Raw genomic sequence first — 19,641 nt, forward strand, 5'->3', positions numbered from 1 at the left:
TTTTTAGGTTTCACATCTTGCCTTCTGGGCCTCTTGTGTCACCTGCTGTGGAGTCCTCTATGCGAACTAACATCAATGCTGGGCAATTTTTCACAATCCCTGCACTGACTAACATCACGGCCAAATTTCAAGTGACTTTTATGACATTATATGTGATGATAATGCCATCAATAAATGTGAGGGCTGCATTTTAGCATTTTCTAACAGCTGAACCACAGTTTGTATATACAACTTTTTTCACAGCCTATAAGAAATCAAAGTCAAGCAACGCATAGCTAGTTTCAATAAATGCCATCCATGCATGCAGCAATTGTCCAAGCACTGAATACAACAAGCTGGTTATGAACGCAGCACCATGCATGAGCTGCACTGCTATGAGTCTTTTCAAAACAATTCTTTGATTTGGTCGTCCTCTCATCAAGTTTCGAACAGTAGTAGACAAACCCCTAAAAAATTGCTGTAGTGACATTACACTCAGTGTGCATCCAAACAATGCACCCCAGGTATAATATAAGCATAGGCATATCTACTTGGGGGGGTGGGTGGGGGGGGAGGGGAGGGGGCAAGGGGGGCGCTGCCCCCCCCCCCCCACTCCCAAAAGTCAGGAGGGCTGAGCCCCCCCCCCCCCTTTTATGAGCGTTCACTGCCTACAGCGCAGTGGCAAACGAACAACTATGGCAAAGTTTTCGATCGACACAACTGTCACCAAAATTAGATTATGAAATTTAGATGTATCCCCAGCTTCTGCAGTGAAGATTGTCTTCTGTGCCTCACCACGACGCACCATAGGTTCTCAGCGGTGCGAGTCACCTATGCAACACTTTGATACCTTGCGCTCTTGCATTGTAGAGGAGGCTACAGCTGAGCAGGGGCTCTCAGGCGTCAGAGTCTTCCATCCTGTGTTTATTCCGTTCTAGCTAAAATCAAATTTGCATCATCAACGACGCAAGCTAGGGCGGGAACCAGAAGCATTTCTGAAGATTTCAGTCAATTAATGTTACTGCAGTTCACAGGAAATGCATCTGCTTTTCCTTCGGAAACGTACAGCATTGCCTGCCCTATCACCTTGGCTGAAGTGAGTCGATGAGCGCGCAGACACGCTGAGTGTTAACTGGGCAGAACTGACGCGGAACGGCGGTGGATGAAGATTTCGCCTGTGTTTTCAAATTAATCTTATTCGCCTAGCTGATCATACTGTAGCTTGCAACGACCTTAGTAGCTTGGATTAGGGCAATAATAAACAATGCATCCTCAACAAAGAAGACTTTGCAGAGCAATGCTGTATACGCGCACGAACGGTTCCAACAACTTTATACAAGCCCTGAAATTATTTATTATGCGCAAATAAATCCACTCTCGCCACATGCTATGACTAGCCTCTGCTAAACCATCGTCACGATGCCATCTTCTCTTCTGTTCAAAACAAGACGAAACAAATAAAGTTTTGCCCGAAATATTAACACTAATGCGCAGTTTAGTGCGTACTCGTAATTCTGACGTCGTAAGTTTCCCGGTTTGGCGACGTGTGACAAGCAAGCTATTTTTGCACCGAACAATTAATAACCAAGAACGAAGAAGTAATGGCGAGGAAAGGCAGCATCAGAAATAATTTAGTACCTTGATCTTCTACCCAGCAATACGTGGGGAGTCATTGCGAGTCGGGAAGTTTTAGCTCCTTTCGTTGCATCGCGTTACGAACAGGCACTGTGGGCATGACGCAGAAGACTTCGAGCGATCATAAAAAGCAATTACCTTATACGAGACAAAAAAAAAAAAGAAAAATGGACAACTTTGTTGTTACGCCAGTCCAGATCTAGTCAATACAAGTGTGAGGTTCTGCCGCTTGCATAGCCATATTTACTGAGAAGAGGAATGGTAAGGGCACACTAGCCCTCCTTGCCCTCGCTCTCAGAAATAAAAGGTCAAAGTGTGACGCCGAAGGCACCATTTGTTGACCTTTATAATCTTATACTTCCCACTCAATACTTTTTCCATAAGATCATATCGACGAAGCTTGCTCTTCTTGCTCATGAGGTTACATCACAAAACTCAATGTCACAAAGTGGCACACTGCCTATTTTTAGACTTCTCCAAAACCATTCAATTCGTCAACCACAATGCTTTGTTAAGAATGCTGGAATTTTATGGTACTGGAGGCATAACAAGTTCTTGAACCTCATCGTATCTACAACGTGGAACTCAGATCATAATATTTGCAGGTGAATTCTCAGATGCAGTACATCACAGGGAAGCGCTTTGTGGCCTTTTCTGTTTACACTCTCTATTTACCATATCCCAAACAATGACATCAAAGCTAAATTTGTAATCTATGCAGATGGCGCGTCTTTATCTTTTCTGAGAAATTAAGGTTCAGGGCTAGTAACAAGGGTTAACAGACCCAAACTGGTATAAATCTACCATGATGAACACATATGTGATAAACACATCACAAGTATGATGAGTAAACGTTGTAAAACAATTGGTATTATACGCAAAAATTATTTTGTGTACCCTAAATCAGTCGGAACGCTTCTGTACGAGGCATGTTTTAACAAAATAAATATTTTGCATTGCTCGTTCGAGCAATAACCACCAATAAAAATATTACCAAGTGGCGCCGTTTCAAAACCGCAATGTGAAATGCGTCGTGCATTTCAATGGCCTTTTTATAGTAAACGCCGCAGTATTTAGGTTAATTTCATACTGACAATGTTCCAGAAAATACAAAGTTGGGCTATTTGATAATATTACTGAATATATTAACAATAATTATAACATGGCAGAGTCACTAGCTGGATTAAAAGCAAACAAAACAAAATGTACAGGCTAGCTCTGTCCCGTGTCCTTTCTTGCGATTGTGTTCCTTCGCACCTTAAAAGCAAATATAAGCAGTATTTGCAGCCTCGACTGTTTATACATTAACCATTCAGAATTTAAAAAAAGTGATAAATACACGGAGAGCGGCGCAGGAAAAGATTAGCACGGGAGATGAGGCAACGAGTGCGCCTGACCGTGTTGCTTCCTCTCTCCTCCTTGTCTTTTGATGCACCGCTTTCCTAGAATTTATCCATGCACCAACTAGCCCAGCAATTTAAAGAAGTGACTGTAAGAATGATTATTTATGAGCATATGTTATTTGTGTCTCTCCCAGTAGTACATTTCGTAGATCAATTGGTGAAATTTCTTTTCTATCAATAAGTTGTTACCGTTAATTGTGCTTAGTAACAGAGGTAGTAAAAACTGCAGCATAGGTTTTCCTTAATTAGTACTGACATAATTTACTTGCCAGTCTAGAGGTTTGCCTGTACATTTTGTTTTCTTTGCTTTTAGTCCAGCTAGTGATTCTGCCATGTTATAATTATTTTTAATATATTCAGTAATATTATACACTCGCCCAACGAAATGTTCTCTAATAAATACTGCTTACTTGTATGATATGGATGTGTATGCTTCTTCTGGGGCATGGCACGTAAAATGTATTAACTGCCCTTTTTTAGCACTGCCGTCAGCACACACACACACACACACACACGCACGCACGCACGCACGCACGCACGCACGCGCGCACGCACGCGCGCGCGCGCGACGGACAGAGTGAGCGACGCCAGCCCCCCCCACTCGCGAACGAGTTGGTACGCCACTGCATTATAGGCAATGTTTGAGATTTAAGTTGGCCCTGTACAGATTTCTTGCTGTTTTCATATGAAAGTTGGCATTCTCACTAATAATAATAATAATATTATCTGGGGTTTTACGTCCCAAAACCACGATATGATTATGAGAGACGCCGTAGTGGAGGGCTCCGGAAATTTCGACCATCTGGTGTTCTTTAACGTGCACCTAAATCTAAGTACACGGGCCTCTACCATTTCGCCTCCATCGAAATGTGACCGCCGCGGCCGGGATCGAACCCGCAACCTTCGGGTCAGCAGCCGAGCACCGTAATCACTATACCACCGCGGCGGACCGGCATTCTCACTAAACATGGAAAAATTGGGCACTACTTTTCTGAAGCATTTTTGGCTGCCCATGACTGCAAACTGCAGAAATGTGAAAGGGTTGTGAAAGGCCTCTAAATAGGTTCTGTAAAATGGCATTTTTTGGCAAAAACACCTCCCACTTATGCCAATGAAATACTGATCATCGTTCAGAAAAGACCAGATATCCCAAGCCACACAAAAACAAAAATTCAAATTTCTTCAAATTTTTTTTCTTTATTTCTAAACTTAAATTTTATGTAGAATGCAATATATGGTCACATTTCTGAAGCTTGCTTTTCTTCAAATTAAAATTTTATTTTTTATATCTAAAGAACAAGTGCTAATGTAGCAATCACATATGTATAATCAACTTTAAATTAAAAGCTCAAAATACAAGAAGTACTGCTTAACAGCTACACAGCTTAGGCCCTTACAAGGTACTACAATAACCAAGAAAGCCAAATTGCCTCACGGTTTTGTTAGTTACCAGTACTTTATATATTGTAAGAATCATAAGACTTGAATATTAAGCTAGGTGAGTAGTGTCTAGCACTTAGGTGTATTTCGTTACAGCAAACGAGCAGACCAATCTTTGTTGAAGTTGAATGTCTTTTATATAACTTTATTATTTTGTACGACCTCTCCTATTAAGGAAACACTGAGTTAGTATTCTGCCAGCATTTTTTGCCTAGTTGTGAAATGAAGGCTTGGGGACTATATATATACTATTTTATCTAACAAACATGCTACTTCATACTGTCTACATCATACACACATAATATCAATCCTTGGAAAAAAAATTGCTTTTGCAGAAGACAAGAAAAGCAAAAGCCAATTTAAGGACTATGTATTTCATTGTTTAACTCCACACTTCAGCATTAAAATGCTATCAGTGTGACAAAGCCGCATCAAGTAGGAAGTACCACTGCAACATTTTTCTCCCAAGCAGTGTCACAGGGCCCACAGTTGGTGCCCTTGCTTCATGCAAATTAGCAGATGTTAGTGAATATTGCTTTGCAGGAGCTGTGTTAGGATGCTTCTAAAGATTGCTTTCTATGCACAGAGATACGATGCCACTTAATATAAAACCGATGTAATTTTGAACTTCAGTCCAATTAGCACCTTTCCTTACTATGCCTGGTTTCCTTACTTTAAAGCATTTCTTTTCCATTTTGCGATGTTAGCATCATTTTGTGATGGTCACTTATTTGTTTTGGTAATTCCCTATGGGATAGTTTTGGCACACAGTTGCAATGGCATGCTTAGCATCCCTTAAGTTGCCAATGTGCTGGCAACTACACAAGAACACCAATAATGCCTTTGCAAGAGTGCGTTAAATAAGCTAGTATGGCATTGCTTAAGAAGTGTCGTAATTTCCTCTGAGAGTTCACAGTTAAAACATGAGCTGAATACATTGTTAAATTTTGGGGGCTTCGAATCTTTCAAACAGTAAATATTAATGAAAACCAACAGATAATGAAGCTTCATTATCTGTTGGTTTTCATTAAGGTTGTATCAACAAAGTAACTAGCCCTTAAAATTCCCTTCTTAAAGGGCCCCTAAACCACCTCCGATATTTTTTCAAACATCTCAAGTAAACACGCACATCATGCGCAGAATGTCGCCACGATCAACGATGCCACACGTGGCAGCGCTATAAGCCGTGGGTGCGCCATGAATTCCAAGAAACAATTTCTCCTCCTCTCCGGGCCCTTTCGGTCTGCCTAGTGACGTGTGTGACGTCAGTGTGTTGAATCTGTGATGTGGTATGCAAGCGATGCTGCGACTGGTCGAACGAGAACTTACGACTTACGGCTAGTCTGCAAGCAGCTGCCCACGCTCCGTGCTGTTCTTCGTCGTACTGCCCACGTGTGCGCGCTTGCGAATCGGCAACTGCGGCCCGTAACGCAACTGCCAAATCGCTAGCGTACCAGCACAGTCACGGCTATCGGTCTGATAAGGTGCGCGGACTGAATCCGACAGTGTTTTGCAATGGCTTTCACGCATAAGTGCTTGGCTGCAAAAGCGCCAACTGGAAAAACGAAAAGACGCGACACATGTCACCGTACGGGTCCATATGTTGGCGATCCTTTGAAGGCATGCACGCAACACAGGGTCCATACCGGCACAATTCGTACGAGCACGGGCCGGCACGGCAACAACAGCAGTTAGCAGAGAAGCATGGAATTCACTGAGCCGCGGCAGCCAGAAGTGCCCGCTGTTTCGAAGAGCACATCAGCGATGACGATACGTCACGCGAGATTGGGAGGGGCACTCGGCGAGGAGGGCAAAGCGGCTTTGGAAGAGGAGATTAGTAGACGAGTGGAGGGTAGCGAAGGAAAGAGTGAAACGAGCGATTGCAGCGTTTCGATCATCAAATGCGTGTAACTCCGCTATTACGGCACCATTTTGAAAAATTCTCACAGCTACGTATTCATTGTAGACTCGTGCACAATTGTCACACCACAACTAAATTTCGACCTCTGAGTGGTTTAGGGGCCCTTTAACGTGTCTTTTGAATCAAAGACCGAATGGTTCGAATTGAATCATTCAAGTTTCTAATGTTTTTAATAGAATATTCGAAGTTTCAAATATTTACACATCCCTATAGAAGATATACGCATGACCAGTGAAGTTAAAGCATGCCACATCAAAGTACATGAAGTGAATCAGTGCAAGGTTTCCACATGAGCTAAATCCCAATCATTAGAATCCAGGAGATGAGAGCCAGCAGAAAGACTGGTGTAGCACTGCCTAATCTGCCTTATGTTTTTATAAATGATCTGTTTTTTTGCAATTATATATGTTTTTCCCCATGCATGGTGACCTTGTGAAGCCAGAACCACCTTTTGGACCTGCCAGTCACTACAACTTCTCTGTACTACCACAATACCTCTATTTTTCTTCTTTCATTGGAACACACAGGTAGGTCATGCAACACTGCGGGTTTCACAGTGACAAGTCAAATGTGGGCACACTCGCACTGTGTTTATTCACACAACAAGCATTCCACTTATAGCCCTCAGCATTAAATATGAACTGCAACCTGCCCTTTTACAATACCTCATAAGAAATTTATAAAAGCAGGTATGCAATGTAAGTGACCAGAATTAAATACATACACCAAGCTCTAAGTACTCTTCATGAAACATGGTTGAACAATAGTTGGCCTTATCCTATACACTACCTTCATGTCAGGGTGTCATCAGAGCTGACTCTGGACCATGCAGTGAATATTACCATGTATTTTTAAGTTGGACAGACTTGTAATTAAATAATTGTCACAGAAGCTACAATGCACAGCACAGCACCAACATAACCCTTGAATTCAGTGATCTAAAAACTGTTGACATAAGCCAGGGCAAATGTACTGTAAGTAAAGAGAGAATTAGCACCAATCTAGGAAGGTTAGCTACATGATTTCCATACCGTTTCATCATTCCAGATGGCTTGCAGTTGGGACGCAAACATGACCAGGGTGAAAATGGCAAACAGTAGCGCCTCGAAGATGAGTAGGATGAGCAGGATGACGGTGACCGCTGGGGAGCCGGGTGAGCATCCTGTTGAAGAATGAGGAATCCCGCGGGCTTCCAACACCAGTACCCCAAAGCATTAGCCAAGAATCATAAAATGCCTCACACTGCAGCCTACCAACATCGACTCACTTAGGCTAAAGAGTTCCACCTTACACAACATACAGCCAGGTTACCCGCTAAAGGCCAGTTAAAGGGGTACTGACAGAAAAATTTTGGCCTTGCATTTTTTTGCTGCAATGTGTTGCTGGGGGCCTGGGGGCCTGTTAGTCATAACACGGCACATCGTTTGCTGCAGCATGCGACAGATAATTAATTACAGGCTCCGCATTACCGACCAGTCTCAGTTTCGATGTCAAAAACTATCACCACCTAGCGGGTGCAGCACTCGACACATCAGCACACAGAACTGTAACGCACTTCTGCGCGGTTCGCGAGCAGCCATTAAGAAGTAGGGTGCTGGAGCGAACGCGGCAAAAAAAATGGCAGCTATGACATCATCATAACTCGTCACGTAAGGGAAGTAGGGGGGTCACCGAGGGTCACCTTTGAGGGTGTCAATAGCGCGAGGGTGTCGATCGCTCACGCAAACTTCAATATTCATTTAAAATGCCTTCCAAGCTAAATTCACTGTTGATATTTTGCAGATGATATACGCATGTTCATGGGAATCGATCCCGCAGGCTATCTCGGCCGCAAAATTTTGTGTCAGTGCCCCTTTAAACTAAATTATGCAATAGGTGCACTCAAAATAAATGTTTAGCAATGCTGAGCCCTAAAGTGAACAACACAGCATGCTTTCAAAAAACACTGAATTTTCTAGCATAAGCTAAGCACACGTTATCTGCAATACTGGGACGACATAATACATGCAAAAATTATTTTCGCTCACTTAATTATATTCCTTTCTTATCAGCCACCACTCACGATTAGACGATCCTTAAGCCCGATGGGTAACAGGGTGAGTTGGTATAGATTCATTGTGGCTAACAGTGCGACTAACATCCGCGTTAGTTGCGCTGTTAGCAACAATGATAGACGAACCTGTTGATAACAGACGCATAATGCCGCTGAGACCTTTGAAGAATCATGAAAAAGAACTGCCCTGGAATATAATTCGTATATTATTCCAGCACTGCTACCTACTTGTCCTTGAGCCAGGTATATGGCCCACAGTATAAACAAGAAAGCAAAAAAATAATAAACAAGTAGGTATTGAACTCGAGTTCAAATTTTTTAAAATGAATAGGTGTTGAAATAGACAAAAACCCAAAAGCATAAGCAAATCCAATAATTAAAAATGAATGGTAACAAATTAACTGACGCATCCTGTTAAGGCACCTTCATAAAATGAATCTGACAAGTCAGCATATTGAGCATATGGTTGATGCCAAATAAAATGAATTCTGGCACTATTTTGCAAAATTTTAGTACACTTCACCGCCATAACCCTAATGTCAACTAAACTTGCTAACAAGTGTGAAAAATATTCAATCAGAAGGTCTGACTGCTAAAACATCATAAGAGTTACTGACTTTCACACTCACAAATAAAAAATTTCCAACGATAAAGTGAACAGAACATCACCACAAGTTGTCATTCAAGCATTTACTGAAAATATCTATTGAGTGATCTCACTTATCCATTTGATCATGTAGAAACAGGCATGAACCTGGTATGCGTTAAAGCCTAATTACCATGCAAGGTGTTTTCTTTTATCGTTAACAGAAAATTTATAAAGAATCGGTGATATGTAGCAAAATTCTACTTCCTTATCTAGATTACTCTCAGTAGTAGGTAGATATTAACTACACAAGAAATTTAAATAAACATTTTACTTATTAATGAGGTATTGCTTATCACTTTTCAAAGAAATTTTTTTAAGGCACACATGCACTACAGTTGGTTTGTTTGGTTGGTTTACGGGTTTTAATGTCCCAAAGCAACTCGGGCTATGAGAGGTGCCGCAGTGGAAGGCTCCAGACAATTTCGACCACCTGGGGTTGTTTAACACGCATACAGTACACAGACCTCTACCATTTCACCTCCAGCAAGATGTAAAAACCAGGTGCACTACAATTTACAAATTGTAGCCAATGGCTTTGAAAGTCATATCCACTTGGAGCAAATTTTGATGATGACTGTTGATGAATTTCGAAGATACCTATTTTAGAAGTTCCCGATGAAATGCATTTGTGTTACAGGAATTTTGAAGCTTCAAAGCATAAAAAACCATTCAGTTAAAGAAACGAAGTGGAACACCAGTGCATTCTTTAACCCAACTTTTACAGCACCTATCCAAAAACAGGCGCTAGTTTCAAAATGAGTTCAAAGTAGCCACACTTTGCCAAGTTACTGGCTTCAACTCGTACATTGCAAACTGTGCACTGAAGTAACTTGTAGTTGACAAATTATCAGTGAAGCTTTGGTAATTATTAATTTTTCATTTTAATTTCCAGTGTAAGTAACCTGCACCTCCTTGAGTAATCCAGCTCGATGAGTAGATTCGCGCTACACCCAACAGGTGACTTGTAATAATTATTTTATTGTCAAAACAATAGATTGATGTAAATAAGACATGTAATGGCCATATGTGCACGAATTCTGACAAATTCTCTCCGAAATACTTTCAAATGTTACTCCGTTTCAGTAATGTATTCATGCAAGACTGTGTTTCACACTTGATACCAGCCACTTCACTTTAAGACAAACTGGTTAACTTTCGTGAAGTAATCTTTTCATTAAAAAATATTAATAATAAACAGCATTTCTATTCATGCAACAACCAACTTCGATCACCTACGCAAGATCTAATAAAAAATAAAATTGATATAGTATAGGCAAGTATGTGCAATAATAATGTAAAGAAGAATTGAGCTGAACAAATGAACATGAGGAAATGCATTATTCCCACTTAGTGGATAATAACTTGCCCCCAGCGACAACTTCCGCTGGCAGCACAGCCAAAGCTATGAAGCGGGAGCACACATTTTTTTTTTATTACACTCTTGCATGTAGTCTACGAATGTAAACATCTGCTGGCTACATAGCTTAAAAGGAGACATAATAGTCTTTTTTTTTTTTTTGATATTCAAGATTTTCCCATAATAGGTACAAAAAAGCTTTCCAAGTAAAGGGTCTGGGTTTTTTGCTATTTCCAGTTTTTTGGTTTTTTGGCATCCATGTCAAGTTTTCCTGCTCCTGAAAATGATAGTGCCACTGGGCTGCAGGATGCATGCATTGAAGCATGTTAATGGGCATGAGCGAGTGTTTGTCAGCTGATCTGATTCATCAAACAGGAGCAAACTAAGACAGCAGTGTGTTGCAAAATATTTCATGAGGAAAGAAGTTGCGTAGTGTGCAAGTGATATCACTAGTGCAAGGGGGTCTCTGTCGCAATAGCACCCTTGACACCAACGACCTGGCCATCTTCAGCAAGTTCACCCACTTGAAAGCAAAACTGAAATTTGAAACAGCACTTAAAGAGATGACCCATTTCATAAATTCCGTTGCATACATGGTTGGTATTTTCAATTGTTCACTGTCACTGATACGATCAGTTTGAAGATACATTGCGCACAGTAACACAGAATGCTACAGCGTGGTCAGCGGGAGGCATTTCTGGCACTTAACAATTGCAGCATTGAACTTCAAAGATGCAGTCACCTTCGCAAGGTTTTGCCTGTGGCACCAGACACATATGTGCCCATTAGATGATTGACAATGCGATTTTCAACGTACGAAGACAGCATGCTTTACCCCAACCGATCTGGATCAAGTCTCAAACGCTTGGAATTCGAAATGCGAGACACACACCCCTGACAGGTTGCGGTGAAGATTGCTGTTGCCTGTTGATGCCCATGCATTGCCCTGCCAAAATATTGTGAAAGTTATTTACGTATCCCCAAAAGTGGAGACACAAGACCACCAACCCTCTATGCACTGAAATTTATGAAATAGCTCGTTACCTTTACACATAAAATTTCTGACTGTGCAGCTCCTGTGTGGCATCTCATGGTTTTTCAAAATAATACCGCTTGCTTTAATAAAACTGCTTCCTACGCTCCTTCACAATACAAAATTAAAAATATTCTACTGTGTTTCATAAAGATATCACAGCTTCAGTTGGTAGCAGATAAGCGTAAAATCGAGCTAGAATAATTTGTTTTGCGAAAGAGCTCCACTAATAATTCCAGTTATTTGTTTGTACCCTCAATTTCCATATACCAGGTGGCCGAGCTAACTCAGACCAAGATTTAAAAAAAAACCACGTGCTCTAGCAAAGTTCTACCTGCTGTATATTAGGGGTAGTTATGCGTACATAAAACCTGTATTATTTTCATTACTAAGCACTAATTACTGAATTAGCTCTAAATATCCAACTTTTTTTATTCTTGTTCGAATCAGTGAACACCTCAAATAACCCCAGAATCAAGCATTTATTTCGTGCCGAAATCTACCAGGTCGTTTTTTCAGAGAAAAAACAAAATCGCGCGAAACCCGCCAAATATAAAATAGACACGCACTCGCATGCCGCTACCCGAGCACTTCCAAGCGTTCTTTGATTGATGCATGGCAGCGTTCGTTCCCTGAACAGGGTTTCACGCTGTTTGATGGATACGCATCAAAACATGACGCTGATGCATCCATCAAAAAGCGTGAAGCCTTGTACAATGCAACAATTAACAAACGCAGCCTCGTATTAACCAAAGAACACTTGGAAGCGCTCGAGTTGCGGCGCACAAGCACACGTCTCTGTCACATTTGGCGTATTTTGTGTGCTTTTGTTTTTTCTCAGAAAAAAACAAGAAGGCAGACTTCAGCACAAAATAAATGCTTGATTCTGGGGTTATTTGAGACGGCCTACACCTTAAAATGTATATTTTTCCAATTCTAGCAAAAATTAAAAAGTTAGCTAATTACAGGCAATTAATTAATTAGTTTAGTCATGAAAAAATACAGGCTGCATGTACTCATGACTACCAGTAATATACAGCAGGTATAACTTTGCTAGAGCACACTTTTTTTTAATCTTGGTTCGAGTTAGCTGGGACACCTAGTATAGACGCCACGGGTTCCCTTAATCTCCTATATATATATGGAGATTGAGGGTATAAATAACTGGAATTATTAGTGGAGTTCTTTTTCAAAACAAATTACTCGAGCTCGATTTTACGCCTATCTGCTACCAACTGAACCAGTGATATTTTTTGGAAAAGCAGTAGAATATTTCTAATTTTGTATTTTGTCACTTTTCATCAAGGATATAGATAACCAATTTTCCTTACCACTATTTCAAGGATAGTATCATAAGACAAGGAGGGTTCATATCAAAACGAGCACCTTAAAAATATAGGGCATGCTGGATGTGCTGGTAAAAACCGAAACCGCCTACAAAGCAGATTACTTGGTATAATAACATGTGTGCAGAAGCTCTATCCACTGAGCTTTGGCTATGCTGTTGCAGAAAGTTGTCAGCAAGTGTTGTTTTTTCTTTCTTCATTTTTTTTTTATGTTCAATGCAACCTGAAAGCATGAAGATAACTCACTGCTCCATTCACTGTTGATGCACCCAACAAAATGGTTGACTGCCAGGAAAAATGCATGGCAGGAGATCACTGCTATGTACAACTGCAATAGAAAACGAAAAATTATCTGTACATCAAACAGACTTCAAGGTCGATATAAATATTGCTCAGCTATGTAGGTACTGCAGGAAATGTACCAAGCATTTAGTAACCCTTTTCTTACCATGCCAAAGGAAATCAATCAATTTGCTCAACTGCTTTTCAGCACTATAACCACTGGCATGTACAGTATGAAATAAAGACCACTCTCATACTTTTGGTTATATATGGAAACGTTTGGAAAATTGCATAGTTAAAATAAAATTTCAACAGGAAGATGTTGTCTAAAGTTGCTTCTAATGCTTCCACACTAAATCAAAGAAAACATAATATGCGTTTTCTCCCACTTACATACTTAATTTCTGTGACAGTACTAGTGAAAACAGAAACACTAATGAGTCATCTAATTTTGTGCTATGATGGCTGTGCTGCTTTAGTGATACCTTGAATGTCAGCACATGCGTAGGAGTGCATGGTCTTTTGATTATTATGTTTAACTAATATTGAGTTAAGCGTCATCCTTTTTCACAGTAGGTCACTTTTATCAGTTATCCTTTTATTTACTGGTGTTTCACCAGCATATTAAGAGAAATCCTGTATGTCGTGTTAAGTTTTCACTTCCACAAAAGTATGCCATCAATTTCAGAGCAATCTCTTGCAGAAACATGAAGAGTCTGATCTCTTGCTTGAACGCAGCCAGAGCAAGTGTCCAAATCACTAAATATTGTGTAGTGTGCAAAGCACATAGAGACTCCAGTCTGTTCAAGGTATGTAACTTGGCCAGCTTGCTTGCAGAGACACGCTGATTGAGCACAATACATGAATACAAGGAGGAGGCCGGTGGATGTTCCCCAACCTGACCCCCTTCGAAAGCTAAGGTGAGCCAAAATAAAGGAACCAGGCGCTAGCTGCAAGGAGACCAAACAATGCACCCTGCACGTTGGGTGCATACAATTTTTTTCATATTTGCCAAGCCATGGCTTCCCCCATAGCATAGGCATTTTTATGGCTAATATTCATGCAAGCAAGTGTGCAGAAATTTGTACGCAGGTCTAAGGGACACCTTTAAGAGACACCTTTAAGGTGTCCCTTAAAGGAAACAGTTAACATGACATTTTCTGTAAAAGGCATTTTTCTTCTGTAAAGATTGCCTGACTGTTAAATTCAATGCCTAAGCAGCTAACACACATTTTTGCAAAGCACTTCTGGAAACTGCTCAATTTTTTGCTGGCTACCTAATAAGGGCTGATCGGCTTGGTACTGAGGCAAGGGCTTACAGTGAAGAGGACGAAGAACTTTTGGTTATTCTCGCCAATGCAATTGTTGACCCAAGGGCAATGGTGGTCCATTTTGCGGATGCATCGCTGGCACACGCTGCAATGATGAGCCCGCTCAGGCTTGAGGCAGCTGCACTTGGGACATTTGTAAACTAGCCGACCTTCTCTCAGGCCCAGCTGCTCCACTGCCTCACGCGTGGCTGTGCCTCGAGGCACTGCACCCTGCACAGTCAATCTTTGCGTAAGCAAAGTTCCACGAGCCAAATGAAAACTTGCTAAGTTCACACTGCCATGCACAGAACAAGATCTCTTGGCAAGATGACAAAAAGTAAAGACTTGAGAGCGCAAGAAAGAAAGCAAGTAAATGAACCATTACAATACTAAGCCTCCACTCTATTACAGCATTTATCAGTATAAATGATGAAACTAATGAAGCAAGTTCACAGAAGCTACAAAATAAAGGTCATTACCTTCCTTCAGCAAGAATGTGCCACTCCTCAAGCAAGAACAAAGCTCCTCTTACATACACACAGGCCAGACAACTTAATCCAGGCACAAATTGAGCTCTAATGATGAGGTGTGTAGGCATTATAACTGACCTAAAGTACTTCATACACAAAAAAAATCTTGTCATGAAATTCTTTTGTGCCACCTCATTATCTATTTCAAAATAATGCAGCCTTCCTTGGGTATTCCGTATGGATAGCACAAAATGGGATGCCATCTGCATTAAAAAACAAGAACAGTGCAGAAGCAGATACTATAGAAATCAATCAAATACAGATTTAAAAAAAAAGCACAATGTTACAGCTTAGAGTGCACACAATTCTCAGTCACACAGTTTCTAAAAACATTTGAGTGAATGGTTAGAACCCAGCAGTGGCAGCTGTCAAAAATAAGAACCAAGCATAACATTACAGTGTTCCACAATGCACTAAAAATGCTCTAAAGTAGTTGGTGTGTGCAGAGGTTGGCTTCACGTTAAGGTTGTCCCACCTTCTTAGGGAGAATACTCCGGCAAACATAAAAAGTTGAGAAGATGAGCAAAAATGGCATCTAGGAGCCTCACTCATTCATTGTGGCATTTTGAGCAAGCAAAGTTAAGCTCAAGGAGCACAAAGCAGATGCTGAAAATCCTCTTCATTTTCAACTAACAGCTTAAAGTCAATGGACAGGTAGCAACCAAGGATGTCTACAATAATTCTGCCAAATCAACCATAATCTTATATTTCCCATGTACATTTCCCCATGTACTTAAACACCATTTACAGTAAAGAAACACGCTCAACTGCACACAATTTACAATAACCTAATGCTGTTCTATGATCTCTTACTATAGGTGGGTCTATATTGTGCGGTTTCGCTCATTACACACAAGAGTACATGTGCCATAGGTTTCGTTTGTTTTTTCATAAATCAGAACCTTTCTCATGCCAGGCACAGGTGAACAATAATATAATGAAGCCAGCAAAGACAGAAAAACAGGATGAAAAACTTACTGGGTCCGTCACCATGGTGCGTACGTGTGAGAAGACAGCCAAAAAGGCCAGCAGCTCAAAGAGCAATAAGTGAAAGGCGCCATAGTAGGTATAGAGTGATGGCAAGAGTATAACGCCTACCACCACATACTGGGCATACAGCACCAACAGCCATGTCATCACAGCACAGATGATGCCACAGATGTCCCGCACAAACCAAAACCGCCGACCACAGCAGTGCACTCGATCATCTGTTGCTGGTGACACACGGTCCTGCATGGCCATTGGCAGCACAGGGCCCGCCTGTGCCACACGGTGGCTGCGTCGCAATGGACTGCAGGAAAGGAAAAAGCCACAACATCGATGGTATGGACAGTTTAAATGCCGAAACCAACAATATTGGTTCAGTTACTATGAGGCCTTTTTTTTTTTCTTTCCTTCATAGAGTGAATACAGTAGTAACTTATGGTACGCAGAAGGACAAAAGTGCAATAATATGAATCGATACTGCATGTTTTGGCATGTTTTCTAATGATCAGACAGCAACTGTCCAGATCATTTTCAAGCGTGAAAAAAAAATTTAAGTAATTACATTGGCAGTACTTAAAAATAACTTTTCTTTGCACTTGCTCAATGTACTGGCCCACTGACTTTAACACGCTGGTGCTCAGCACAAGATCACCGGTTCAATTCACAGCAATAATGCCACATGGGGAAAGATTGAAAAGCATGCTAATGCATCACACTTTGGGAGCACATTAAGGAATATCCAGCATTGAAAATTAATTCAAGGCTCTCCTCTGCAATGTTAAGAATTTCATGCCCCACAAATGTTGATTTTTTACTTACTTCTTTTTCTTAAGTGCCATCAAGTGGAAAGGAATGGTAGTTCAATAAGGAATTCTAAATAGCATTTTGTTTAACCACATGAGGTAAATAATCATCTGCCTAAGTCATACACAATAGGCTAGGATTTTTTCTACAGTGCTTAGCGCAGAACTTTAAAACACAAATGTGATTGTGCATGGTAGCGCTTGGGCATGTCACCTTCTATAACATTTGATGAAAAATCATCAAACAAGCGGTAATGTCGCAGGAGCCAACATTTTGACGAGATTACTTGTCATTTTCAGGGTGCCCCGCCACGGTGGTCTAGTGGTTATGGCGCTCGACTGCTGCCCCGAAGGTCGCGGGATAGAATCCCGACCGCGGCGGCTGCATTTTCAATGGAGGCGAAAATGTTTGAGGCCCATGTACTTAGATTTAGGTGCACGTCAAAGAACCCCAGGTGGTCGAAATTTTCGGAGCCCTCCACTACAGCGTCTCTCATAATCATATTGTGGTTTTGGGACGTTAAACCCCAGATATTATTATTATTATTATTATTTTTCAGGGCAAAAACTGCCTTTCATAGCAGCACGTTTATGTATGCCCTTCTCACTTTCCCCCAACCTCAGAGCAAATGAGCAAACTGTATCTGTAAGAGTTTCCAATGAGGTCACAGCTCAAGCCTTACGCAACATCACATTGTTCCCGACTAATAACCCGCAAATCCTTGATACATTTCAAAGCTGTCTACAACATATCAATTCTTTCTGCTTAAGATGTTCCAGTACATACAGTTTACAGAACTGTAATACTTTACAACTGCTCAGTTGGTTTGAAACTGGTTTTGAGGCACTTATAGAAAGTGGACGTAACACACTGAGTGCATCATGTACAGCTGTTTGTGCAAAGAAGCTTGCTACCTGTAACACCACAGTGCAGTAAATCTTACTTCTCAATAATGCATCCAGCTTACATCAGAATTCCTGGGTATCAAACTCGGCAAAGCATATCTCAGAAGTTTGGCATTACAGGGGTTACAAGAGGCAATAATGCAAACAAGTTTGAAAGGACACTTTCTTTATGCAAGTTTGACAGCCGCAAAAGCAGCAGCTCAACCAGCCATACGGGCTACATCAAGCGAATGCATGGAAAAGTGCGGGCAGCTGTCCACATAGGAGCGAGATAGGGATGAGTGGCAATTAATGTGACCGTCCATAAATTTTCTTACACATCCGCAATAGACTTTCAATGATTTTGGGTGCCTATTATGGGGCATAAGCACAAAAAAATTTTTGCTTTTTGTTCAGACAGTGACAATGCAATCTTGCTCAGATATTGATAATCTCTTATGTGATCTAAGTGCAAGCCCCCTCCCCATTTTGGCCACTATAACAATGAAAAAGACAGGGCTGCATGTGTTCCAGAAAAATGTGCTGCTTATAGCTGGGGTAGCCAGTTTGACAATGTTTAGAAGGCATTAATGGCCCGAACGTTAATGAAATAACAAAATGACCTACAACTAGCCCTCGGCTATGGGTTCAACCAGTTTTGGTAACTCTGTATGTTCTATGTCCGCAAATAAAGAAACTGAATTGAACTGAAAAACCATGAACAAAAGGATTGCAACATCGTACGACTAAATGCCACCTTCATGTGATTGTGAAATATCTTGACTAAACTACAAAGTTGTTGTTCAGCTTGATAATAATCTCATAACAATAAATATTAATAATAAAAGACAAGTGTGCAAGTAAAGCTTACGTGCCGAGAACATCCACATAACCTAAAATGCAAGCGCACTTTTTAGACCACACACAGGCTAAAATGTCAAGTCACTCCGAGCATGACGTGATTGCGTACTTAGAAAACAAACAAAAAAAAAACAGCCAGGGTCAGGTTAAGATTACCATAGCCACAATACTGACATGATGGGTATGTATGGTCACTGTATCGCACCAGAGATTGCTACAGTAGTTTCCAACACGGCAGCACCCATAAACATAAAAACCAAACAGTAGCAGTCACATCAGTGATCATATGAGCAGTGTGGATCAGAGTTGGTAGAAGAGAGTCAACTCACCCTAAACTATGCCAATCCCCAATTATACATTCAAGTACTTCGCCTAATGCCGATTCCACTGACTGCATTATTTTACTTTTTCTTGTTGTCCAATGTTCAGTAGTTCGCCAATAAGCTAAATGTTCAATTATGGCATAAACACTTGATTTGTTCCCTACAGCTGCAATTTTTTTAAATATTACAAACCACTTCAATTTCACACATTTCAATTGTCTTTTTTTTTGCAACTGCATTTGTGTGTTCCCCTGGAAGCATTCCTTTAAGTAGAAATACACGAGACACGGATACTCAGTTTCACACAATTTGGCAATGATCACTGTCAAGGATTCTATATTTGTCCCGCATATAAGTGTATAGGTCTAACGACCACCAGCATTTGTTAGGTTTTGTGCTACCCAAAATCAATTAACATTGTGTAGAGAGCATTGTTCACTTTACTCTTTCCAGTGCCACATTGGCAGCACTGTTACTGTTTTGCATTCTGCAAGGAGTCAAGTAAGGTGACAGAGGCTGGAGTGAACACATGCACACCAAAGCCTTTGGATAAGTCCACGATCGGCAATAATCAAAGCAAATTTTGTCGAATCCAGCTAGCACATAAAAAAAAGAGAAAAGAAAAAGCACGCAGCAGATAGAGGGAGATGGGTGATTGAACGCAAACAGTGTTTATATACTTAATAAGAAATGAAAAAAATAAATGAAATGGACCGTCGGCGGTGTTCTTGGCATGTCCTGCTAAACGTTATGTCCTACTAACGTCCCTGTGCACCACCTTCCAGAGATACCGGGGGGGAGTCAAGGTAAAACGTGTAGAAATAAACATAGATACAACTGACAA

General features: G+C 40.9%; 1 protein-coding gene across 2 annotated transcripts in view; it reads right to left on the reverse strand.

Moving 5' to 3' along the window:
• LOC119373839 (palmitoyltransferase ZDHHC3) overlaps positions 1-19,641 on the reverse strand; it is a 30,101-nt gene that overhangs the window by 9,763 nt on the left and 697 nt on the right. The window contains exons 2-5 of one of the 2 annotated variants that reach the window (XM_037643908.2): positions 15,917-16,229; positions 14,418-14,639; positions 13,063-13,144; positions 7,410-7,540 (exon numbers count right to left, since the gene is read on the reverse strand). In XM_037643908.2, coding sequence (XP_037499836.1) covers positions 7,410-7,540; positions 13,063-13,144; positions 14,418-14,639; positions 15,917-16,229 — 748 coding nt within the window. Of the gene's footprint in view, positions 1-7,409; positions 7,568-13,062; positions 13,145-14,417; positions 14,640-15,916; positions 16,230-19,641 lie in introns of both variants that reach the window. The other variant, XM_037643899.2, reaches the window with a different exon arrangement.

Source organism: Rhipicephalus sanguineus, chromosome 1 (assembly GCF_013339695.2).
Source record: "Rhipicephalus sanguineus isolate Rsan-2018 chromosome 1, BIME_Rsan_1.4, whole genome shotgun sequence".
Classification (NCBI taxonomy): domain Eukaryota; kingdom Metazoa; phylum Arthropoda; class Arachnida; order Ixodida; family Ixodidae; genus Rhipicephalus; species Rhipicephalus sanguineus.